General features: G+C 46.4%; 1 protein-coding gene across 3 annotated transcripts in view; it reads right to left on the reverse strand.

The window, feature by feature from the left end:
- The window catches only part of rpusd1 (RNA pseudouridine synthase domain containing 1), a 53,195-nt gene that overhangs the window by 12,358 nt on the left and 14,523 nt on the right, over nt 1–26,314 (reverse strand). For all 3 annotated transcript variants that reach the window (XM_072480885.1, XM_072480883.1, XM_072480884.1), the window contains exons 2-3: nt 25,480–25,686; nt 5,822–5,945 (exon numbers count right to left, since the gene is read on the reverse strand). In XM_072480885.1, the coding sequence (XP_072336986.1) occupies nt 5,822–5,945; nt 25,480–25,661 (306 nt within the window). In that variant the 5' untranslated portion in view covers nt 25,662–25,686. The remainder of the gene's footprint in view (nt 1–5,821; nt 5,946–25,479; nt 25,687–26,314) is intronic.

The following is a 26,314-nucleotide window of genomic DNA, read 5'->3' on the forward strand; positions in this document are numbered from 1 at the left end:
GGGCAACCTCACTGACTGCCATATTTACAGTAGGTAAAAAAGGCAACAGATAAGCAACTGCATTGCCACCCTCGGGATCGACGCGGATACTAAGGAACCCAGACCCACTCGCAGAACCGCTCCCAAGCAAGGGAAAATTAGGACCAGACAATGGCAACCCCTGCAGCCTAGGAGAAATAGAAGTCCAAAACCAATATCTTGGAGAAGGACATGGAGGCCGGGGTACAGGAGAATGCCTGTACCCCTATAAGGGGTACCCACTGAGGACCTGACAGTCGGGGGTAGCGCCACCTACCTCCAATGAGGAACAACTAAATTGTGTAACGATGGTTAAATCAAACCCATTAAATTGACCATAAGGTTGAATGGATGTCCCACATTAATGGAAGTTGACACAGGAGCAGCCGTATCAATGATAGGGGAAACAGTATTTAATAAAATTTGCACTGGCCTCCAACCTTTATCCCTAACCAGGACCTCGGCAAACTGAGGGAACCACTGAGTGTTGGGCACAACACATGTACAAGTGGCTTATGGAGAGCAAGACTTTAATGGTAATGAAAGGTGCACGACTGAGCTTATTGGGACGAAACTGGCTAAAAGAGATCCAGCTGGATTGGGTAAACATTTTCCAGCTGGAAAATGGTTGCCTGAGCGAACGCCTGTGCAGATAGATACCCAGAGGTTTTCTGAGAAGGTCTCGGAACAATAAAGGGACCAAAGGCAACATTGCACGTAGATCCAGAGGCAGTCCCAAAATTCTACAAGCCCCGGCCGGTACCCTTCGCGTTAAGGCAAAAAGTCAATACAGAAATCAAAAGATTGGAGATGAAAGGAATAATAAAACCGGTCCAGTTTGTAGAATGCGCGGCACCCGTGGTGCCTATCCTTAAGCCGGACGGCTCGATCCACCTTTGTGGCGATTTCAAACAAACGATTAATCGCTACTCACAACTGGACAAATACCCAGGTCCCCGGATTGAAGATTTCTATGCAAAGCTGGCTGGAAGACTCTTATTCTCAAAGCTGGATATGAGCCACCCATATCTATGACAGAATCTGGATGAAGAGTCGCAAAAATTCTCGAAGGGTCTTTTTCCGTACACAGATATCGCGCACACATGGAGGATGTGCAGACTCCGTCCGGACAGACAGTGACCCAAGCCAGAATCGAACCTGGGACCCTGGAGCTGTGAAGCAATTGTGCTATCCACAATGCTACCGTGCTGCCCAAAACTTCTCTGGGGTACAAGGTTAACATATCAGGGCTACACCCTTTGGAGGATCGGCTGAGGGTGATTAAAGTTGCCCCGGCCCCCACCACAATCCAGGAGTTAAGATCTTTTTTAGGACTGGTGATATACTACGGAAAGTTCATACAGAACAGGGCTTTCATCCTGGACCCCCTACACCAATTGCTAAAAAAGGGGCATGCCTGGGAGTGGTCCGCTCGCCAAGACAGGGCTTTCAAGAAGATCAAACAACAGCTCTCCTCAGAAAACAAATTGGCACACTACGGCCCCAGGAAAGAGTTGGTGCTCACTTGCGTCTCCATATGGCGTTGGGGCAGTTCTGGCACACAGAGGGCAAAAACGGACAGGAACGGCATATAGCATTTGCTTCCAGGACATTAGCAGCAGCAGAGCGAGTACGCTCAAATTAAAAAGAAGGACTGGCTGTGATATTTGCGGTGAGGAAATTTCACCAGTACTTGTATGGACGGAAATTTACGATAATCACAGATCACAAGCTGTTGCTGGGCTTGCTGAAAGAAGACGGTGCCAGCAATAGCTTCAGCCTGATCCAACGCTGGGCCCTACTACTGGCAACATACCAATATCAACTGGAGCATCGGCCGGGAACCTGGGTGGCAAATGCCGATGCACTAGGTAGGCTGCCATTAGCGGGCACCCCGCCATTGGTACCCAGAATAGAAGAAACGGTGATGACACTATTTCCTGGACACCCTTCCAGTGGGCGCACAAAACATTTGTTTGTGGACACAAAAGGGACCCAGTTTTAGCAAAAATAAAACACATGGTGCAAACGGGGGAGATGGAAAGACCTTTTAGCACAGGGCTAAATCGCTGGCTTTGAAAGCAGACCAAGGCAGGCCAGCAGCACGGTTCAATTCCCGTAACAGCCTCCCCGAACAGGCGCCGGAATGTGGCGACAAGGGGCTTTTCACAGTAACTTCATTTGAAGCCTACTTGTGACAATAAGCGATTTTCATTTCATTTCAGTCCAGGCGGAATTCCATCCCTACTGGAGCAGAAGAGAGCAGATCACTGGAAGATGGTATACTGCTATGGGGAGCTCGATTAATAGTTCCAAGTCAAGGTCGTCAAGCCATACTGGCTGAACTGCATCATGGGCACCCTGGAGTCTCAAAAATGAAGATGCCAGGAGCTATGCCTGGTGGCCGGGCCTGGACACAGACATAGCGGCATTGGTAGGTCTATGCCAACAAGGGCAGAAGGTACCATCGGCAGCCCTGCTGCACCCATCGGAATGACCAGGTAGACCATGGTCGCAACGTCATGTCGATTTTGCAGGCCTGTTTATGGGTTCAATGTTTTTTGTGATAGAAAAAGCCCATTCCAAATGGTTGGATGTCTACAAAATAAACTCTGCAAATACAACAGCAACCATCAAAAAACTTTGCACCTTGTTTGCAACACATGGTATCCCGGAGATGTTAGTTTCAGATAATGGATCGGTTGTCACCAGCCAGGAGTTCACAAAATTCATGAAGTCAAATGGCATTCGGCACATAAGGACGCAACATCAAATGGGTTGGCGGGGAGAGCCCATCCAGACCCCAAAAGTCAGGTTGAAAAAAGTCAGCAATATCAGTTGAGATTAAACTATCGCGCTGGCTATTGACTATAGGACAATCCCACACGCCACAACGGGAATAGCACCAGAGGAGCTATCATGGGCAGACGACTCCGAACCAGGCTGAGCCTACTATTCCCAAATTTAGGCGGAAGGGTAGAACAACACCAAGAGGCCCAATGCAGGGGCCACGATGACACTCGCCGAGAAATGCAGTTCAGCTCGAGTGAAAAGGCATGGGTCAGAAATTATGCACATGGGTAGCAGAAACAGTCAAAGCACCTGGAACAGGTGCGGGCCTCAGATTCATTTCCTCCGCCGGAGCTGACTCAGACCAGCGTACCGAGGACCGTGGAGAGTCCTCCCAGATAAACTATTCCCGCCCCTCCGGCACAACTAGTGAGGATATCGATTCCGATCTGGATACCATGGATAACGCCGCGGCTGTCCCTCTGCCGCCGGAGGAAGGGGCGAACCACCCCTCGAGCGCTCTCATCGGAGAAGACCGGTGACTAGCTGTTATACCCCCCCCTTGCATCGGAGGCCGAAGTGGAGGATCCGAACTGGCACAGAAACTAAGCAGGAGACCCGTCAGTCACGAGGACTATGGAAGCTCCTCGGACTTTGGGGGGGGGGGGGGGGGGGGGTAATGACTTAGGCCAGCTTTAGAGATTGACCCATTAGAATGAGTTCCCTGATTAGTGGCCCTGATTAGTGGCCCAATCAGGGAACCCCTTTCTCTGTATATAATAGTGTCAGATCCTCTGCACTCCCGGTGTAGACAGCAGACTGAATGATCATGGTTGTTCAGCTGTTGGGTTTGTAAATAAAAGGAATTCTGGTGATAGGACTTCTGTCTCCATGGACTTATTACAGTCCCCACTCTCCTCCAAATAGCTTAGGGCGGCAGGTAGCACTGTTGCTTCACAGCGCCAGGGACCCAGGTTCAATTCTCAGCTTGGGTCACTGTCTGTGTGGAGTCTGCACGTTCTCCCAGTGTCCGCGTGGGTTTCCTCCGGGTGCTCCGGTTTCCTCTTACAAGTCCCGAAGACGTGCTGGTTAGGTGAATTGGACATTCTGAATTCTCCCTCAGTGTACCTGAATAGGCGCTGGAGTGTGGCGACTGAGGGATTTTCTCACAACTTCATTGCAGTGTTAATGTAAGTCTACTTGTAACACTAATATAGATTATTACTAAAATTGGACAATAAAAATTACAATGGTCACTTAATGACATTTATTGTAAACGAATATTTTGCATGCTAACATCTTCAATTTCTGATTACCTTTCAGGTTATGAAATATTACTATGAATCCCATTGAACAAAGAGCAGTCCCATACATAATAACGGTTTAAAAAGTTGTGAGGTCTGTTAATTCCCATTGAAAAACAGTGCAGGAAGTACGATAGAGGAAGATAACTATTCCTCCCTCCCACTGGCATCTGGGTGTGCAGTGAAGGACTAAACATGCAAGCGGAAAGTAGAAAAGCCGAGAACAATCCATTCCAAAGCATCAATAAATCAAAATATTCGGATACCAACACAAACAAAAAGTGTAATATTATGGGCAGGTGGGGCACTGATGGTTCACCCTTCCGGAAGGAAAGTTGGCGTGGAGCTCACCCCCTCCGCAGCAACCTTCCCCCAGCCTGAAGCATGGCGGCCAAGCTAATTTCCAGTCTGTGGGACTTCCAATCCTAGTTGGGGAGGGGAGAACTTCCCACCCTTAGGAGCTGCTGGCAAATCTGATTGACTGGTAGATCCATCAGTCCTTGCAGCGCCAAGAGCACAATTAGTTGGCAACTGTGAGGACTGCACCAAGAAAGCTCCATGTATCCCCAGAAACAGGCAGGCAAGTCCAGGATCTGGGGCAGGTAGGGCCTGATCTGGTTATGGTGGGAGTTGGAAGGGTGGGAATGGTGAGTTCAAGGCAGCAAGAAAGGCGGGGTACTACCTGGGGGAGTGGTGAGGGATGCTTCCTCCCGATGTGTAAAAAGCAGCCCCTGGAGACAGAAATCCTCTTCCGTCCCACCCTTTTAAGAATATATTTTTGAAAACTGGCCTGCCAGCTCCCATCCGACTGCCCAGCCAAACGTTTTACAGTGTGGGCAATGTATTATCCAGGTCAATTGGGTAACGAGCCCAATTGTGTCTCATTGTTTCCTCCCGCAGTCCCAATGTGCAGATTAGGCAGATTGGCCATGCTAAAGGATAAATATTAGGTAGGGTTACGGAAATAGGACAAGGGTATGGGTCTTGTGGGGTGCTTTTAAGGAGGGTTGGTGCAGACTGGATAGGCCGAATGGCCTCCTTCTGCAGGGGTTCTATGATGTTTTTTAAAAAAACAAAACATAATTCATTGTTCCCAGTGGGTATGGTGGCACAGGCACCAGCAGACCAGTAAGTTATCCATGTCTGGACATTTCATGTACAAGGCTGGACTATTCCAGCATGGGTTAATATCACGGGGATGGGGTGTGTGTAAATGCGGAAGTGGGGTGCAGGGGCGGGCGATGTTTATCACCTGAATAATCCAGCCAGAATAATTGGATCATGAACAGGAAAAGAAGTTCTTGCTGAGAATGGAGAATGAAGAGCAGCACAACTCATTCCTGTGCCATTAACCTAGAAATGTGATGATCTGGTGACCGGGTTAAAAAGAGCTCGGTACAGCCATCTCATGGTCTATTTTAAAAGAAAATACAAAAATCCCTAAACTGACCATTTTACAGTCAAATGAGGTAGAAATGTGTCTTGGGCACTACTCCTGTTTATATGGCTTGCTCAACATTCTGAAGTCAATACTGAATATTGGGTGTGGATGTTTGGGTGAATCAATATGATTGTATTATGCCACTGGGTTAAGAGGAATTTCTACCCCATTGACTTCAGGACATTGTAGGGTCTGACTGGTGCTGTGATGAATGTTGCAGAAAGTCAAGATGCATGCAACATATTAAACAAAACAAAGAGATACATACCAGAGCCAGGTAAACCTTGGTTACCAGGCGATCTCTGAAACATCGATAGGCCTTGGCAGCTGCCATCTTATTCAAAGCAATGCACAGCGCCCCACTGGTGGAAAAGTCTAGCTGATGGCAAAATCTGTCCAGAAACACAGAACAGAGTGATGGGAATCAGCAAATGTGAAGTTCAAGGCAAGATGGCATCTGAAACCTGTCAAAGCTACTTTAAGTTGAACAAACGGCATATGGGACACCTTCTGTTACGTGGACAAAAGAACAGACCATCATCATGGCACGACTGGGGAATTGTAAGTTGTACCTGATCCGTGATCTGGCAATATGAAATGCCATTATTATTAAAGAATATCCTTTGCCATCCAGCACCAGCTTTCCAAAATAGCGACAGGTGAAGCAATTATTCAGCAGTCACATAGGCATTGTACATGGAATACAATGGACAATAAAATATGGAATTAATTGAAACATATTCCTAAATGCTAGCCACATCAAAAGTTATTGTGGAAAATAACGCACGTGCACACGAATGAGTCTGTAAGTCGGCTTACATTAACACTGCAATGAAGTTATTGTGAAAATCTCCTAGTTGCCACACTCCGGCACCTTGGAAACCAGAGCAGCTGGAGAAAACCCACGCAGAGACGGGGAGAACGTGCAAACTCCCCACAGACAGAGACCCAAGCTGGAAATCGAACTCGGGTCCATGGCGCTGTGAAGCTAACCACTGTGCTAGCGTGCTGCCCACACTGTGGGCAGTTTTGGTCTCCTTATTTAAGAAGGATGTGACTGCGTTGGAGGTGGTTCATAAGGGGTTTACTAGATTGATAGCTGGAATGAATGGGTTATCTTCAGAGGAAAGGTTTGGCAGACTGGGGTTGTTTCTACTGGAGTTTAGAAGAATAAGGGGTGACTTGATTGAAGTATATAAGATCCTATCAGGCAGCACAGTGGTTAGCACTGCTGCCTCACAGTGCCAGGGACCCAGGTTCAATTCCAACCTTGGGTGACTGACTGTGTGCTTTTCACATTCTCCCAGTGTCTCCGTTGATTTCCTCTGGGTGCTCCGGTTTCCTCCTACAGCCCAAAGATGTGTAGGTTGGGTGGTTTGGCCATGCTAAATTGCCCCTTCGTGTCTAGGTATGTGCAAGAAATGTTACAGCGGAATGGATTGGTGCAGACTCGATGGGCTGAATAACCTCCTTCTGCACTGCAGGGATTCTATGATTCTCTTTCAGAGGGTAGGTGCCGATTTCAATGGGCCAAATGGCCTCCTCCTGTACTGCAAGGATTCTATGATCCCGAATGGTCTTGACAAGGTGGATGTGGGAAGGATATTTCCCCTTGTGGGTGAGCCCAGGACTAGTGGGCACTGTTTTAAATTAGGGGTCGCCCTTTTAGAACAGAGATAAAGAGAATTGTTTTATTTTCTCCCAGAGGGTTGTGCAACTTTGGAACTCTGTCTCAGAAGGCGGGGGTCACTGAATATTTAAAGGTGGGGGTAGATAGATTCTTACTGAGCCAGGGATAGATTCTTGTTGAGCCAGGAATCAAAGGTTATTGGGGATAGCAGGGGAATGTGGAATTCGAAACACAAACAGATCAGCCATGGTCGTATTGAATGGTGGTGCAGGCGTGAGGGGCCGAATGGCCTACCTCTGCTCCTATTTCCAGTTAAATGTACAAGCCATGGGCTGCCTCCCTTTTGTATTATAACCAAACCTTGGGCTAGCAGTTTACAGCTTGCTACTTTGACCAGTATCTACTATACTCATGTCCTACCCTCCTAAACAATGTAATAGCTTTTTCCTGTTGCCAGATGATTCAGCACAGAAGTTTTTTCTCATTCTCTCACCAATTGTCTTCCATCCACAGTTATTTTATTTTATTTTTTTTGCAAGGTACTAATTCCAAGCTGTATTGTGGCTCCATGGGCTTAACTCACCCAAGCGACTTTATGGACAGAATTAACTAACCTCCCCTTGGAAGTGGGAGAGGCATTTAATCTGGCGGAAGGGTCTCGCGTGGGGATACCATTGCTTTCCACTTCTGCTGTGGTTAAGTCTGGAGAGAAAAGGCTTGTGGACGGATTTCCTGCCCTGCTGCCAATTGAGACCCTTAAATGAGCAATTAATGCCCACTTAATGGCCTCGTGCCACCACCACTGATATTCAAGCAGCACTGAGTGGGGCAGTTACCACGCGTAGCTCATTTGGCTGGACAGCTGGATTGTGATGCAGAGCGAGGCCAACAGCGCGGGTGCAATTCCCATACTGGCTGTGGTTATTCATAAAGGTTCCCCCCCCCCCCCCATATGCAACCTTGCCCCTCGCCTGAAGTATGGTAATCCTCCGGTTGAATCACCATTAGTCAGCTCTTCCCCTCAAAGGGGAAAGCAGCCTATGGTCTCTGGGACTATGGTGACTTTACTTTTACTTTGTTTGAAAAGCAAACCTGTCAGAATTACTTGTGGGCTCCCTGGAGGGGAGCAGGGATCACTTAAGTCAAAGGCACTCCGTACCTGATCGAGGGACCCGGCATTGGGAAAGGGGTGAGGCTGCCCATTGGGGGCCTATCTGCCTGACCCCCTCCCCCTCCTCCAACACCCAGCCCGTCCCCATCCTGGCCTCGCTGACCTTTGACCTGGGTCCCTTGGCAAGCCGAGGTGCATTGCCAGCAGCTCTCAGGGGATCAGGGGACAGGATTTCTGTCACCAAGGTCCTTGATCCTAAGGAGGGTCCGCCACTGGCCACTTAAGTGCCTGGCGGGTCTTTTCCAAAGGAGGAAACACAGCTGGCAAGTAAGACCCTTATCTCTTGAATTATAAACTGTCCTGTGTGTGTGCAAACATTGAATACTGTTGCAAGCTATTCAATCTCCTCGACAATCACAGCCAGCCATCTCCTGAGACACACATTTCAAGCCAAATCATTGGATCAGCTTGCAGTAGAAGCTTTGGCCGAGAGCCTTTAATCCTCCAGCTTAATCAAGACCGAGCATCACATGTATGGTCTTATTGCGATCGACTACCTCAGCAAGTATACATTTTCCACCCAATGTAAATGTTGGATAGAAATATAATAAAAGTCCTGCCTTTTGTGACTTTCTGGTTTGTGTTTTCACATAGCCTTGCTAGAACTTTGTACACCACATCGCCCATCGTGTGGACAATGTTTGTTTATTCACGTTTTTTTCTCCTGTTTCTGCAGGGAGACAGCAGCGATAATGGAGTAGAGACTGGAATGGTTGCAACTAAAGTGCAGCCTGAGTGAAGGAAGAAGCCCAGAGATGCCCGAATCAAGTACAGCTATTTTCCTTTAAAACCTTCACCAATGTGCTGCTCAGAGGCTCCGCTGTCTGTCAGATACAGTTACTGCACCACAATAACTACCCAAACAATGCTGCCCTCGCGTGGCTCAATCTATCTGAGTTAACCCCAGAGCTGTACTTGATTCGGGCATCTCTGGGGTTAACTCAAGATAGATTGAGCCACGCGAGGGCAGCATTGTTTGGGTAGTTATTGTGGTGCAGTACCTGTATCTGACAGACAGCAGAGCCTCTGAGCAACACATTGGTGAAGGTTTTAAAGGAAGATAGCTGTACTTGATCAATTCGGGCATCTATCTTCCTTTAAAACCTTCACCAATGTGCTGCTTAGAGGCTCCGCTGTCTGTCAGATACAGTTACTGCACCACAATAACTACCCAAACAATGCTGCCCTCGCGAGGCTCAACCTATCTTGAGTTAACCCCAGAAAAAAACATGTTCATGGTTCACGATTTTGCCGTTTGCGAGATTGCACAGGAACAGCAAGCAGTGGGACTTTACTGCAACAATCACTTGAAATCCATTGGATAAAGACTGGGGGGGGGGGGGGGGGGGGGGGGGGGGTGTATAGTGTAAGAGTCCAACTCGTTTAGAGTTAATGTGGGACTGAGCACAGGACTGCCCGCACATTGGCTCAAGAGAGCGCATGACCCTCACCCAGAACAGTCTAGTATTAGACAGAGCCATGTGTTTAGGAAAGAATGGAGGCAGCCCTTAGCTTTTACACTTTACTGCTTATTTGTAAACAGTTCTAAGAGTCAGAAACACTTACAGTTAAGCTTTGTATGATCACAAATACTTCCTCAGATCTACCGAACTGTATGCAATTCCTAACAACAACCATCGGAAAATGTAAGCAACTGCCATTTTGTTGTGACTACATATAGACTGGAGTTGTGGGTCTGCAGTGTGATTTCTGACTCAAAGCTTTTCATCTTCCCGGTGCTTCTGTGATTTCATTAGCAGGTTACAATTTCAGAAAGTTTTTTCAAACTTCAGAATTTTAGACTTCCCCTCAAAAGACTGAGAACATGCGCGAACAGGTTCAAAAACCGCTTCTTCCCCACTGTGTCATGGGAGAGTACCTTTAAGAAATGGGTGTTTAAGAAATGTACCTTTTAAGAAGTGTTTATCAGTAATGTGAGAGTGTGGGTCGAGCTGGGCTGTCAGCTTTTTACTTTCATTTTAGGCTGTTTGCTGCAGGGTGTGTTTTAGTTTCGTTTTCAGTGTTGGAGCTGAAACCAGACAAAGCAGGTATACTGCTAATCTCTTGCCATGAAAAGATTATCTCTTGATCATTTGGTGAATTCAGAATTATAAATGTTTTCAGTAGTGAATGTAAACTTGACGTGCTTCTGTTAAAAGGTGTTTCTTTTGTCTTCTGGTTGTTGTTTGGGAAGTTATTAAGGATTACTTAGTGTTATATTCTTTGGGGGTTGTATTTGAATTGATGGTTGCTAAGATGTTCACTGTATGTTTTAAAAAGGTTAACTTGAGTTCATAGAATAAACATTGTTTTGCTTTAAAAAATACTTTTCCATTTCTGCTGTACCACACCTGTAGAGTGTGCTCCCCATACCACAATCTATTAAAAGTAGTCAGTCCGGTGAACTCCATGATACACTTTGGGGTTCTCTAAATCCTGGCCCATAACAAATTGGGGGCTCGTCCGGGATACTCGGGATAAAAATCTACCGATTGGATTGGCTTAGTGAACTTATCGACAGTGAGGGGTGAGCATATTATGGTTGCTTTTCAAGTGCAGTTTTCCAGTTTAAGTGGGGAGTGTGTTGTGGACAATGACTCTTTCAGAGGCTCTGACGTTTTTAGGGGTGGAGACGGTCACACGCAGTGCCTTACGGACAGAGACTAAAAGCAGACTGTTAGATTTGGCAAAAACATTGCAGTTAACATTACCTGACAAAATGCGAAAAGATGAGGTAATTATGGCGGTGGCTAAGCATTTAAAGTTGCCTGAGATACAGTTTGACTCATTGGAAATGGCAAAATTCAGTTACAACTTAAACAAATGGAACATGAGAAAGCATTAAAGCAGCTTGAATACGAAAGAGATAGAGAGGAAAAAGAAAGAGAGAAAGAAGAAAAGAATGAATAGCCCGAGCAGAACAAAAAGAAAGGGACATACAGATCAGGGCAAAAGACAAGAGAGAGAGTTTGAACTTCAAAAATGGCCATGAAACAAGACGGAGTTAAAATTGGCAGACATAAAGGGAAATGTACAGTTGGATGATAGCGATGAGGGTAGTGAGAAAGAGCATCATTGTCGGAGGCTTGGTGGGGATCTATTTAAATATGTCCAAGCATTGCCAAGATTTGACGAGACGGAAGTGGAAGCCCTTTTCATTTCATTTGAGAAGGTAGCTAAACAAATGAAATGGCCACAGGACAAACACAAGGATTCAAACAAAGCAGGTAGGTAGGGCTAATTAAGTGTTTGCATCACTACCGGAGGAGGTATCGGGGTCATCTGAGGAGGTGAAAAAATCCATCTTAGCTGCATATGAACTAGTGCCTGAAGCCTACAAAGGTTTAGAAATTTAAGGAAAGAATTTGGTCAAACATACATGGAGTTTGAAAGGATCAAACAGAGTAATTTTGATAGGTGGATAAGGGCTTTGAAAATAGACCAAACGTATGAAGCTCTCAGAGAAATTATACTTTTGGAGGAGTTTAAAAATGCAATTCCTGATGTAGTGAGAACTCATGTGGAAGAACAGAGGGTTAAAACTGCGAGATTAGCAGTGGAAATGGCAAATGATTATGAATTAGTTCATAAATCAAAGCTTGGTTTCGGACATCAGTTTCAGCCTGTGAGTGATGGAAACTGGGGACATGAGAAATACTCAAGTGGTAAAGGGAACGGTGATCTGATGGGTGATAATAAGAAGAGTGTATCTCAGACTAAAAAAGAAATCCAGGACGGTGGAAAAGAAAAGAATATCAAATGTTTTCATTGTAATAAACTAGGCCATGTAAAGTCACAGTGTTGGTGGTTGAAGAAAAGCACTGGGAAGGCTGATGTGGTAAAAGAGGATAAGACAGTGGGGTTTGTTAAAGTGGGAAAGGAAAGCCCAAGTGAAGCGAAGGAGGTGCAAAAGATTGTACAGCCCAATCAAGAGGTGATTGATAAGAAGGTGCCAGATGTCTTTAAATAATTTACTTGTGTGGGTAAAGTTTACTCATGTGTATCAGGAGGAGCAGGTAAAGAAGTCACAATTTTAAGAGATACGGGAGCTAGTCAATCTTTAATGGTAAGAGGTGAGGAGTTATCTTGGGTAATGATATAGCTGGATCGAAGGGGGGAGTGATGCCTACTGTGGTTGATAAGCCAGTGGAAAATCAGACAACTGAAGTGTTGAAAGACGAATATCCTGGGATTTTTCCGGATTGTGTAGTACCAAGGTCGCAAAGTCTCAGGTTAAGACAAGAGGAGAAATCAAAGAGTAAAGATGAAGTTGAAGTGCAATTATCAGAAACTATTTTTGATCAGATGGTTGAAAAAGAACAGGTGGAGGATGAGGCAGATATTTTTAGTTCAGGAAAATTGGTGGAGTTACAACAGAAAGATGTAGAAATAAAAGGGATGGATCAGAAAGCATATACGGAAGAGGAATCTGAGTGTATACCAGAGTGTTATTACCGTAAAAGTAATGTCTTGATGAGAAAATGGAGACCTTTACATATGCAGGCGGATGAAAAGTGGGCAGAAGTTCATCAAGTAGTATTGCCGGTAGCGTGTAGAAAAGAGGTGTTCCGAGTTGCACATGAGGTACCAGTGGGAGATCATTTGGGAATAAGGAAAACCCAAGCTAAAATCCAAAAACATTTTTATTGGTCTGGACTACGTAAAGATGTGTGACATGATTGATAAAATGTAACTACATGTCCAGTGATAGGGAAACCGCAAGCAGTGATAAAACCAGCGCCCTTAATACCCATTCCAGCATTTGAAGAACCTTTTACAAAGGTCCTAATTGATTGCGTAGGATCGCTTCCTAAAACAAAAAGTGGGAATCAATATCGTTTGACGATAATGGATGTGTCTACTCGGTTTCCGGAGGCCATTCCAGTACGTAATATTACAGCTAAAAAGATTGTGGAGGAGTTACTTAAATTCTTTACTAGATATGGCCAACCCACAGAAATAGAATCGGATCAAGGATCAAGTTTTACCTCCAGGTTATTCAAAGAAGTTATGGATAGCTTAGGAATAAAACCATTTAAATCAACTGCGTACCATCCAGAATCGCAGGGAGCATTAGAAAGATGGCATCAGACATTAAGGACATTAAAGTTGAGGGCTTATTGTCATGATTATCCAGAGAATTGGGATAAAGGAATTCCATTTGTACTGTTTGCAATTAGGGATGCACCTAATGAGTCAACCAAATTTAGTCCTTTTGAACTATGTTTTGGTCATGAAGTAAGAGGACCACTTAAATTGAACAAGGAAAAATTGGTGAGTGAGAAATCGGAAATTACATTATTGGATTACGTGTCAAATTTTAGGGACCGATTAAATAGAACAGGTGAATTGGCTAGACAACATTTGAAAGTTGCACAAACGGTGATGAAACGGGTAGTGGACAAGAAATCCAAAGTTCGTAGTTTTGCCTGTGGAGATAAAGTTTTAGTGTTGTTACCAGTGGTAGGTGAACCTTTAAAAGCAAGATTTTGTAGACCTTATCTGATTGAAAGGAAATTAAGTGAGGTGAATTATGTGGTAAAAACACCAGATAGAAGGAAGACTCACCGAGTGTCATGTGAATATGCTTAAAAGGTACTTTGAAAGGGAAGGAGACAAAAAGGAGGTTTTAATGATGTGACGAACCAAATCCAGATGACTGTGAATTTGACAAACCTCAAATTAAATTGGAAAACGAGGATGTTCTTAAAAATTGGGATAAATTGTTGAGTTACCTTCCAGAGCAAAAACGGACTGACCTTAAACAGTTATTGATATAACATGGGCAGGTTTGTAGAGATAAATTGGGAAGTACTAAAATGGCTATACATGATGTAGATGTGGGAAATGCTGTTCCAATCAAACAACATCCATACAGACTTAACCCTTTAAAATTGGCACAGGTCAACAAAGAGATTGAGAGTGTGCTTAAAAATGGCATAAGTGAAGTGGGTTGCAGCCAATGAAGCTCACCCATAGTGATGGTACCAAAACCATACGGTACCCAACGGTTGTGTGCGGACTATAGAAAGATTAATGCAGTTACAAGAACGGACTCTTATCCTATCCCACGTTTGGAAGATTGCATTGAGAAAGTGGGACAATCAGCTTTTATTTCCAAACTGGATTTACTTAAAGGTTACTGGCAGGTACCTTTATCCGAAAGGGCGAAGGAGATTTCAGCTTTTGTGACTCCAGGTGGTATATACCAATTCAAAGTTATGCCATTTGGCATGAATAACGCCCCAGCCACATTTCAACGGTTAACTAACAAAGGATTACCCAATTGTGCGGTATACATCGCCGATCTGGTAATTTTCAGCCAGACATTGAAACATCTGATGGAGTTATTCGATCGACTTCAGGAGGCGGGTTTGGTGATAAACCTAGTTCAAAGTGAATTTGGACAGGCCCAAGTCACTTTCCTAGGCCATACAATCTGACAGGGTCGAATGGTCCCACGGGATATGAAAACAAAAGTTATTGGGGAGTTTCCGATACCCTCAACACAACGGGAAATAATGCGATTTCTTGGTATGAGTGGATTTTACCGGAAATTTGTACCGCATTTTAGCAGTGTGGTCGTTCCACTGACGGACTTGCTCAAGAAGCGTAACAAATTCCAGTGGACAGCAGAGTGTCAACAGGCATTTGACGGCCTGAAGGCTGTGTTAACTTCAAGATGGTTTAATTTTTCACCTTTTCACTATCCTTTAAGAAATGCACACAGTAAATATACTTTTTTGAAGGATGGGAATAGAGGGATACGGACCCAGGAAGTGTAGAAGATTGTAGTTTAGTCGGGCAGCATGGTCGGCACGGGCTTGGAGGGCCGAAGGGCCTGTTCCTGTGCTGTACATTTCTTTGTTCTTTGTTTGTTGTTCTAACTACTCCTGTGTTAGCCATCCCAAATTATCTGAAACCGTTCAAAGTGGCGGTTGATGCGAGTGATGTGGGTGTAGGTGCGGTGCTTCTACAAGACGACGGCGAAGGGCTAGAGCGGCCTATTGGTTATTTTTCAAAGAAATTGAATTCTCACCAGAAAAAGTATTCAACGATTGAGAAGGAGACTTTGAGTTTGGTGCTGGCTTTGCAACATTTTCACATTTACGTGACCAGCAATCCGTCTGACACCATTATATATACTGATCATAATCCTTTGACATTTTTGAGGCGATTCCGGAATAACCATGCAAGGCTGTTTCGCTGGAGTTTATTGTTACAGCCATTTCATTTAAAAATAGTACATGTGGCAGGATGAGGAAACGTGATAGCCGATGCTTTGTCACAAATGTGATGAACGGAAGCAGGTACAGTTGGAGGAACAAGGACACAAATGGACTATATTATTATACCTCTTCGCGTGGTGTTTTTTGAAACAAAAAAGTATATTTACTGTGTGCATTTCTTAAAGGATAGTGAAAAGGTGAAAAATGAAACCATCTTGAAGTTGATGGTTTATTTTTTTTTCTTGGGGGGAGGTGTCATATGAGAGTACCTTTAAGAAATGGGTGTTTATCAGTGATGTCAGAGTGTGGGTGGAGCTGGGCTGTCTGTCAGCTTTTTACTTTCGTTTTAGGCTGTTTGCTGCAGGGTGTGTTTTAGTTTTGTTTTCAGTGTTGGGAGCTGAAGCCAGATGAAGCAGCTGTACTGCTGTTCTCTCTGCCATGAAAAGACTATCTCTTAATCATTTGGTGAATTCAGAATTAGAAATGTTTTCAGTAGTGAATGTAAACCTGATGTGCTTCTGTTAAAAGGTGTTTCTTTTGTCTTCTGGTTGTTGTTTGGGAAGTTATTAAGGATTACTTAGTGTTATATTCTTTGGGGGTTGTATTTGAATTGATGGTTGCTAAGATGTTCACTGTATGTTTTAAAAAGGTTAACTTGAGTTCATAGAATAAACATTGTTTTGCTTTAAAAATTACTTTTCCATTTCTGCTTTACCACACCTGTAGAGTGGGCCGTGCCACTCCATACCACAATCTATTAAAAGTTGTGGGTCAGGTGAACTCCTCCATGATACACTTTGGGGTTCTCTAAACCCTGGCCCATAACAACTGTTACCAGATTCCTGAATGACCCTCTTATGGACTGAACTGGTCGCTCCACGCATCTTCTCTACTGTGTAGAGCTACACTCCGTATGCTTCACCCAATGTCTATGTATTTACATTGTGTATTTATCTTATGTCCTATATTTTTCATGCATGGAACGATCTGACTGGATTGTATGCGTGACAATAAATCTAAATCTAAAATTGCAGTGGATGAGGCAGGAATCTTCAAGTAACCTTAGCCTGAATATTTAGGATGGCAGGGTTTCCTTTCTTCCAACCAAAGAGTCGGTAGGGAACAGATTCCTGCTGACTCGGACTGCCCCAAAGCCAATTCCCGCATGAATGAGTGTCATTTGCCTGCAGATGGGGCATCTCCCCGCCCCCCCTCACTCCGGAGAAAGTCTCACCTTAGAGTGCTGCCGGTCAATCTAATTGGTCAGCAGCTCTAATCCCGGCAGCGACAGGAGCGGCAGTGGACAGTAGAGGAAGTGCTTCAACATTCCCAGGATAGGATGGCAAGGGAAGGTAAGTTTTGGGGGTCCCGGGGCAAGGAGGGTAGGGAAGGTCTGTGATGGCTGGAATGTGGGCGATAGGAGTGGATGTCGGAGGGGGGGGGGAGACAAGTATGGAGTGGGAGTTCCAGCAGCCATTGGACCTTAAGGCGAGGTGTTGAAGGGGGAGGTCAAAGTCAGAAGGTGGCTTATGATGGGAGCTTCCCCCTCCCACTCCATCTTGCTACATAAGACTGTTCATTTTCAGGAAATCCTCCCACCAACGTAAAAATTGAGGCAGCGTGGAAAACAGTTAAGGGCCTCAGTTGGGGCAAGGGAGGGCTGCCGTCTGGGGCGGCTGGATGGATTCCTGTTCCTTCAGTTTCATGAGTCTAATAACCCGCTGGCATGGGAGCGTGACATTCAGGCCCTGTCGTGTTGAGCAATGCTTTCAAAACTCCAACCAGGCCACCAGATGTGGATCAGTTGCTATCACTTGTGTCTCTGAGACAACAGGCTGTGGGTTCAAGTCTCATTTCAAAGGTTTGAGTATGAATTATAAACTGACACTCCAGTCCAATGCAGCACTGAAGAAATGTCACTGTCAGATGAAACCAAGGTCCCATCTGCCTTTTCGGGAGCAAGTTAATGATCTCACTGCATTATTTGAAGAAGATTCGGGGAGCTCTTGCAAGTCCTGGCCAATATTTGGCTTTCATTCAACATACTAAAAAACAAATTATCTAGTCATCATCATGTGGCCTTGCTCACTTGCAAATTGGCTGCTGCATTTCCTTTTTTTTTAATAAATATTTTATTGAAAATTTTTGGTCAACCAACACAGTACATTGTGCATCCTTTACACAATATTATAACAATGACCTATTTTATGAACAAAAAAAAAACAAAAAATGAATAAATAATAAATAACAAAAATGAAAACTAACCCTAATTGGCAACTGCCTTATCACAAGTAACACTCTCCAAAAATATAATTTAACAGTCCAATATATAATTATCTGTAGCAACGACCTATACATATTATACAGTATATATTAACAACCCTGAGAGTCCTTCTGGTTCCTCCCCCCTCCCCCCCCCCCCGATCCTGGGCTGCTGCTGCTGCCTTCTTTTTTCCATTCCATCTATCTTTCTGCGAGGTATTCGACGAACGGTTGCCACCGCCTGGTGAACCCTTGAGCCGACCCCCTTAGAACGAACTTAATCCGCTCTAGCTTTATAAACCCTGCCATGTCATTTATCCAGGTCTCCACCCCCGGGGGCTTGGCTTCTTTCCACATTAGCAATATCCTGCGCCGGGCTACTAGGGACGCAAAGGCCAAAACATCGCCTCTCTCGCCTCCTGCACTCCCGGCTCTTGTGCAACCCCAAATATAGCCAACCCCCAGCTTGGTTCGACCCGGACCCCCACTACTTTTGAAAGCACCTTTGTCACCCCCATCCAAAACCCCTGTAGTGCCGGGCATGACGAAACATATGGGTATGATTCGCTGGGCTTCTCGAGCACCTCGCACACCTATCCTCCACCCCAAAAAATTTACTGAGCCGTGCTCCAGTCATATGCGCCCTGTGTAATACCTTAAACTGAATCAGGCTTAGCCTGGCACATGAGGACGACGAGTTTACCCTGCTTAGGGCATCTGCCCACAGCCCCTCCTCGATCTCCTCCCCCAGCTCTTCTTCCCATTTCCCTTTTAGTTCTTCTACCATAGTCTCCCCTTCGTCCCTCATTTCCCTATATATATCTGACACCTTACCATCCCCCACCCATGTCTTTGAGATCACTCTGTCCTGCACCTCTTGTGTCGGGAGCTGCGGGAATTCCCTCACCTGTTGCCTCGCAAAAGCCCTCAGTTGCATATACCTGAATGCATTCCCTTGGGGCAACCCATATTTCTCGGTCAGCGCTCCCAGACTCGCGAACTTCCCATCCACAAACAGATCTTTCAGTTGCGTTATTCCTGCTCTTTGCCACATTCCATATCCCCCATCCATTCCCCCGGGGCAAACCTATGGTTTTTTCTTATCGGGGACCCCCCCAAGGCTCCAGTCTTTCCCCTATGCCGTCTCCACTGTCCCCAAATCTTCAGTGTAGCCACCACCACCGGGCTTGTGGTGTAGTTCCTCGGTGAGAACGGCAATGGGGCTGTCACCATAGCCTGTAGGCTAGTCCCCCTACAGGACGCCCTCTCTAATCTCTTCCACGCCGCTCCCTCCTCCTCTCCCATCCACTTACTCACCATTGAAATATTAGCGGCCCAATAATACTCACTTAGGCTCGGTAGTGCCAGCCCCCCCCCCCTATCCCTGCTACGCTGTAAGAATCCCTTCCTCACTCTCGGGGTCTTCCCGGCCCACACAAAACCCATGATGCTCTTTTCAATCCTTTTTTTTTAAAAAAAGCCTTCGTGATCACCACCGGGAGGCACTGAAACACAAAGAGGAATCTCGGGAGGACCACCATCTTAACCGCCTGCACCCTCCCTGCCAGTGACAGGGATACCATATCCCATCTCTTGAAATCCTCCTCCATTTGTTCCACCAACCGCGTTAAATTTAACCTATGCAATGTGCCCCAATTCTTGGCTATCTGGATCCCCAGGTAACGAAAGTCCCTTGTTACCTTCCTCAACGGTAGGTCCTCTATTTCTCTACTCTGCTCCCCTGGATGCACCACAAACAACTCACTTTTCCCCATGTTCAATTTATACCCTGAAAAATCCCCAAACTCCCCAAGTATCCGCATTATTTCTGGCATCCCCTCCGCCGGGTCTGCCACGTATAGTAGCAAATCGTCCGCATACAAAGATACCCGGTGTTCTTCTCTCCTCTAAGTACTCCCCTCCATTTCTTGGAACCCCTCAACGCTATCGCCAGGGACTCAATCGCCAGTGCAAACAATAATGGGGACGAGGGCATCCCTGCCTTGTCCCTCTATGGAGCCGAAAATATGCAGATCCCCGTCCATTCGTGACCACGCTCGCCATCGGGGCCCTATACAACAGCTGCACCCATCTAACATACCCCTCTCCAAAACCAAATCTCCTCAACACCTCCCACAAATAATCCCACTCCACTCTATCAAATGCTTTCTCTGCATCCATCGCCACTACTATCTCCGTTTCCCCCTCTGGTGGGGCCATCATCATTACCCCTAACAACCTCCGTATATTCGTGTTCAGCTGTCTCCCCTTCACAAACCCAGTTTGGTCCTCGTGGACCACCCCCGGGACACATTCCTCTATTCTCATTGCCATTACCTTGGCCAGGATCTTGGCATCTACATTTAGGAGGGAAATAGGTCTATAGGACCCGCATTGTAGCGGGTCCTTTTCCTTCTTTAAGAGAAGCGATATCGTTGCTTCAGACATAGTCAGGGGCAGTTGTCCCCTTTCCTTTGCCTCATTAAAGGTCCTCGTCAATACCGGGGCGAGCAAGTCCACATATTTTCTATAGAATTCGACTGGGAATCCATCCGGTCCCGGGGCCTTTCCCGCCTGCATGCTCCTAATTCCTTTCACCACTTCTTCTACCTCGATCTGTGCTCCCAGTCCCACCCTTTCCTGCTCTTCCACCTTGGGAAATTCCAGCCGATCCAAAAAGCCCATCATTCACTCCCTCCCATCCGGGGGTTGCGCTTCATATAATTTTTTATAAAATGTCTTGAACACTCCATTCACTCTCTCCGCTCCCCGCTCCATCTCTCCTTCCTCATCCCTCACTCCCCCTATTTCCCTCGCTGCTCCCCTTTTCCTCAATTGGTGGGCCAGCAACCTGCTCGCCTTCTCCCCATATTCGTACTGTACACCCTGTGCCTTCCTCCATTGTGCCTCTGCAGTGCCTGTAGTCAGCAAGTCAAATTCTACATGTAGCCTTTGCCTTTCCCTGTACATTCCCTCCTCCGGTGCTTCCGCATATTGTCTGTCCACCCTCAAAAGTTCTTGCAGCAACCGCTCCCGTTCCTTACTCTCCTGCTTCCCTTTATGTGCCCTTATTGATATCAGCTCCCCTCTAACCACCGCCTTCAACGCCTCCCAGACCACTCCCACCTGGACCTCCCCATTATCATTGAGTTCCAAGTACTTTTCAATGCACCCCCTCACCCTTAGACACACCCCCTCATCTGCCATTAGTCCCATGTCCATTCTCCAGGGTGGGCGCCCTCCTGTTTCCTCCCCTATCTCCAAGTCCACCCAGTGTGGAGCGTGATCCGAAATGGCTATAGCCGTATACTCCGTTCCCCTCACCTTCGGAATCAACGCCCTTCCCAGCACAAAAAAGTCTATTCGCGAGTAGACTTTATGGACATAGGAGAAAAACGAGAACTCCTTACTCCTAGGTCTGCTATATCTCCACGGGTCTACACCTCCCATCTGCTCCATAAAATCTTGGCTGCTGCCGGCCTCCTTCCAGTCCTGGACTTCGACCTATCCAGCCCTGGTTCCAACACCGTATTGAAATCTCCCCCCATTACCAACTTTCCCACCTCTAGGTCCGGGATGCGTCCTAGCATACGCCTCATAAAATTGGCATCACCAATCACCCCGGGGCATATACGTTTACCAAAACCACCGTCTCCCCCTGTAGTTTGCCACTCACCATCACGTATCTGCCCCCGTTATACGCCACTATAGTCTTTGCCTCGAACATTACCCGCTTCCCCACTAATATAGCCACCCCCCTGTTTTTCGCATCTAGCCCCGAATGGAACACCTGCCCCACCCATCCTTTGCATAGCCTAACCTGGTCTATCAGTTTCAGGTGCGTTTCCTGTAACATAACCACATCTGCCTTAAGTTTCTTAAGGTGTGCGAGTACCCGTGCCCTCTTTATCGGCCTGTTCAGCCCTCTCACGTTCCACGTGATCAGCCGGGTTGGGGGGCTTCCTACCCCCCCCCCCTTGTCGATTAGCCATCCCCTTTTTTTCCAGCTCCTCACCCAGTTCCCACGCAGCTGTATCTCCCCCAGGCGGTGCCCCCCCGCCCATCTCCTCCCATACCAGCTCCCCCTCTCCCCAGCAGCAACCCAGTAATTCCCCCCTCCCACCCCCCCCCCCCCGCTAGATCCCCCGCTAGCGTAATTACTCCCCCCATGTTGCTCCCAGAAGTCAGCAAACTCTGGCCGACCTCGGCTTCCCCCCGTGACCTCGGCTCGCACCGTGTGACGCCCCCTCCTTCCTGCTTCTCTATTCCCGCCATGATTATCATAGCGCGGGAACCAAGCCCGCGCTTCTCCCTTGGCCCCGCCCCCAATGGCCAACGCCCCATCTCCTCCACCTCCCCTCCTCCCCCCATCACCACCTGTGGAAGAGAGAAAAGTTACCACATCGCAGGATTAGTACATAAAACTCCTCTTTCCCCCCCCCTTTTTTTTTTTTAACCCCCCTCTTCGCCCCACCACTTTGTTCAAACGTTCTTTTTAATAACCCGCTCATTCCAGTTTTTCTTCCACAATAAAAGTCCACGCTTCATCCGCCGTCTCAAAGTAGTGGTGCCTCCCTCGATATGTGACCCACAGTCTTGCCGGTTGCAGCATTCCATCTTTTTATGAAGCACCGCCTTGGCCCGATTAAAGCTCGCCCTCCTTCTCGCCACCTCCGCACTCCAGTCTTGATAAACGCGGATCACCGCGTTCTCCCATTTACTGCTCCGAGTTTTCTTTGCCCATCTAAGGACCATTTCTCTATCCTTAAAACGGAGGAATCTCACCACTATGGCTCTGGGAATTTCTCCTGCTCTCGGTCCTCGCGCCATCACTCGGTATGCTCCCTCCACCTCCAACGGACCCGCTGGGGCCTCCGCTCCCATTAACAAGTGCAGCATCGTGCTCACATATGCCCTGACGTCCGCTCCCTCCGCACCTTCAGGAAGACCAAGAATCCTCAGGTTGTTCCTCCTTGCGTTGTTCTCCAGTGCCTCCAACCTTTCCACACATCGTTTCTGATGTGCCTCATGCGTCTCCGTCTTCACCACCAGGCCCTGTATGTCGTCCTCATTCTCGGCTGCTTTTGCCTTCACGACCCGAAGCTCCCGCTCCTGGGTCTTTTGTTCCTCCTTTAGCCCTTCGATCGCCTGTAGTATCGGGGCCAACAGCTCTGTCTTCTTTTCCTTTTTGAGCTCTTCCACACAGCATTTCAAGAACTCGTGTTGTTCAAGGCCCCATGTTAAACTGCCACCTTCCGACGCCATCTTGGTTTTTGCTTGCCTTCCTTGCCGCTGTTCTAAAGGATCCACTGCAATCCGGCCACTTTCTCCTCCTTTTTTCATCCGTATCCAGGGGGGATTCCCTTCTGGTTTACCGCACAGTGTTTTTAGCCGTCAAAATTGCCGTTGGGGCTCCTATCAAGAGCCCAAAAGTCCGTTTCACCGGGAGCTGCCGAAACGTGCGACTCAGCTGGTCATCGCCGCACCCAGAAGTCCGGCTGCTGCATTTCCTATGTTACATCAGTAACTGTGCCTCAGTAAATTACTGCATTGGGCTGTAAAGCGCTCTGGGGACTTCTTGAGGTTGTGAAGGAACACACAATGTAAGAGCACAATGGATAGGGCCTGGAGTAGACCAAATGGCACGCCTGGCTTGCTCTGCGATTCTGTGCGATCTTGGCTGATCTTCAGCTTTAACTCAGCTCCCACCTCCTATTTCCTTATCCCTAGATTCATTGACATCAAATATCTACCACATATAAACATCTCCTTCTATCCTTAACTTCCTGAGTAAGCCACAGGTGGATCTTTCTCTCTTGAGTTTTTGTTTTTCAATTTATTGTATTGAACACATTTTTGTTGAACATTTTGGCTTGTCCCTTTAAATGTTTCCCACTGTTTATTTACGTCTATTTACCCAATCAGCCTTAGCCAGTTCTCCTCTCTGACCCATGTAATTGGCATTGCTTAAATTTAAGATTTGTGTTTGTGATTGGAGTATGGAGAGAAGCACGGTGGCGCAGTGAATAGTGATTGGAGTATGTTGCTTGTGAACTGAACATGGAATTCAATTGCATTATGATCCCTAGGTCCCAGTAAATCTTTTACTGCAAGATTACTAATTTGCCCTGCCTCAATTGCACAATATTAGACGTTAGATAGTTTTATTCTTTGTTGGTTCGACAATGTATTGCTCCATGAAACTGTCACGAAAACATTCTACAACCTCCCCTTCTCGATCACCCGTGCCAATTTGCTTGGTCCAGTCCAAATGAAGATAATGCCCCCCAAAAATGATTACATTGCCTTTGGTACGTGCCTCAAGAATTGATTTTTGTTGAGTGTCAGTTTACAATTTATGCTCAAGCCTTTGAAGTGAGACTTGAACTCACCGCCTGCTGACTCAGAGGCACAAGTGATAGCAACTGAGCCACGGAGGACCAGTGGCAATATTCAAACGACTGCTCACCACACCAAGGCCTGAATTTCATACTCCTCTGCCAGCGGGTTTTTAGGCGGCGGGCGGAGCATGAAATTGAAGAAACGGGATTCCCTCCGGGTTCTCCCTCACCCCGACCTATTTTAAGCAGGTACAGGCAAAGCTTCAGCCAGCAGCCCATCCTTGCCCCAACTGAGGCCCTTAACACACAGGCTGTTTACCACCCTGCCTCAACTTTTAGGCTGGTGGGAGATTTCCCGAAAATGAACAGCCTTATTCCTTGAATGGGAAGTAGGATGGTGGAGGGGGTGGTGGGGCCTCCATCAGAAGCCTCCTTCTGACTATGAGCGCTCGTCTCCCGCACCCACATCTCGCCTTTAGATGCAGAGGCTGCTGGATCTCCCTCCCACTCTGGTCTCTTTATAAACTTCTCCCACCAGCATTATCTGACTCTTGATATTGCTAACCTCCACCCACATTGATTCTATTTCATCATCTTCTGAGCCACAATCTTCTGTCACTAATGTTCTTATGGCATCCGTTCTTATCAGGCCCACTCCTCCTCCTCGTCATTCTGTCATCCTTTTGAAATATACCCTGGAATTTTCATTTCTCAACCTTGGTCACCTTGTAACCATGCCACTGCAGTGATGATTAGATCTAAACCATTTAAATCTCTATTTGTGTCACTACTTAATTCATCTCATTGTTGATGTTTTAGACATTCTGATAAAGAGCCATTAATTTGATTTTTTTTTTTTTTACTATTAATCCCTGCATGAACTTTCATCACTAATTCAAAATTATTGTTTATCTCTCTCCCTGCCTGTCCCAATATGCTGGATTTACCCACATTGCTTTACTGTCCTGTTGCCCCAACTTTTCTCTTTGGATTTCTAAAATACCCTTCACCTGAAACTTTTCCTCACCACCCCTGTCCTTCCCACCGTCACATACCTCATTAGTATAAACACTATCCACCATCTTAGTTCCTGGGTATACAATCCACCAGGACACTGGTCCCAGTAGAGTTTTTAAGTGAAGCTCATCCCAAAGGAATACCTCTCTCTCTCCTGATGCCAGTGTTCCATGAATCACTATATAAATATCAGTTTCTCTAAGCTCCCCCAATGGAAGCACGAGAACCTACAATGAACTTTGGTGTCATGATGTAAAGTGTATATAAAGTACTCACCGAAAGCCATAGTAAGTATCTGGGTCAGCAAGCTCAGGAAACCGGTACTTCAGCTGAGACTGAACAGTCAGCTTTTCATACCACATCTTGCTGTCTATGCGAATATCCCAGTGCTTGTTCACCACCAAGAAATTTGTGCTCTGGTATAGAATACACAGATTGTTTATGCTGGCAGCCTCCATATCACCAAACCATGCAGCACGAGTCCTAAGGAGAGACAGAGACATTTGACTCAAATATACAGTACTTGTTCCAATGACGAACCTTATAAGCACTGCTAACTTTTTTGCTGTTATTCTTTTTCTCCATATTCTATGAGTTAGTAAAACCACAAACATAGTAGGGCTGATTATGCTTCAGCCACCAGCAAGAATGGCGATGCGGGCACAAAATCCCGTGAGAATCAGGAAATGAGACTCTCACCAGTGAGATCTCATTTGCTGATTTTCCACACTTCCCACAAAGGGCGAGAACCTCATTTTATTAGAATGATATACGTTTTAATCTCATTACCAATTCCCCCCTCACTGAATATTCATATCTCGCCAACGTGACAAAAACGGGGTTGGAAAAACAGGCATCAGTTGAGAAAATCCTCTTGGGCGTAAAGGTAGGTTTGCTCCAGGGGGGAGAGGGGCATGCCCTGGCACTTCCCCTGGGCACAGGCTGGCACTGCCAACTTGGCACTACTAACCTGTGCCAGGGGCAAGGTCGGGGGCAGTGGCAGGGATAGACACTCTGAGCACCATTGGGGGCAGGCTTCGCACCACTGAGGGCAGGCATCGCATTATGTTTGTTGGGTGGGAGACAGCCCTTATGCTGATGTTTGTGATGA

Source organism: Scyliorhinus torazame, chromosome 17 (genome assembly GCF_047496885.1).
Source record: "Scyliorhinus torazame isolate Kashiwa2021f chromosome 17, sScyTor2.1, whole genome shotgun sequence".
Lineage (NCBI taxonomy): Eukaryota > Metazoa > Chordata > Chondrichthyes > Carcharhiniformes > Scyliorhinidae > Scyliorhinus > Scyliorhinus torazame.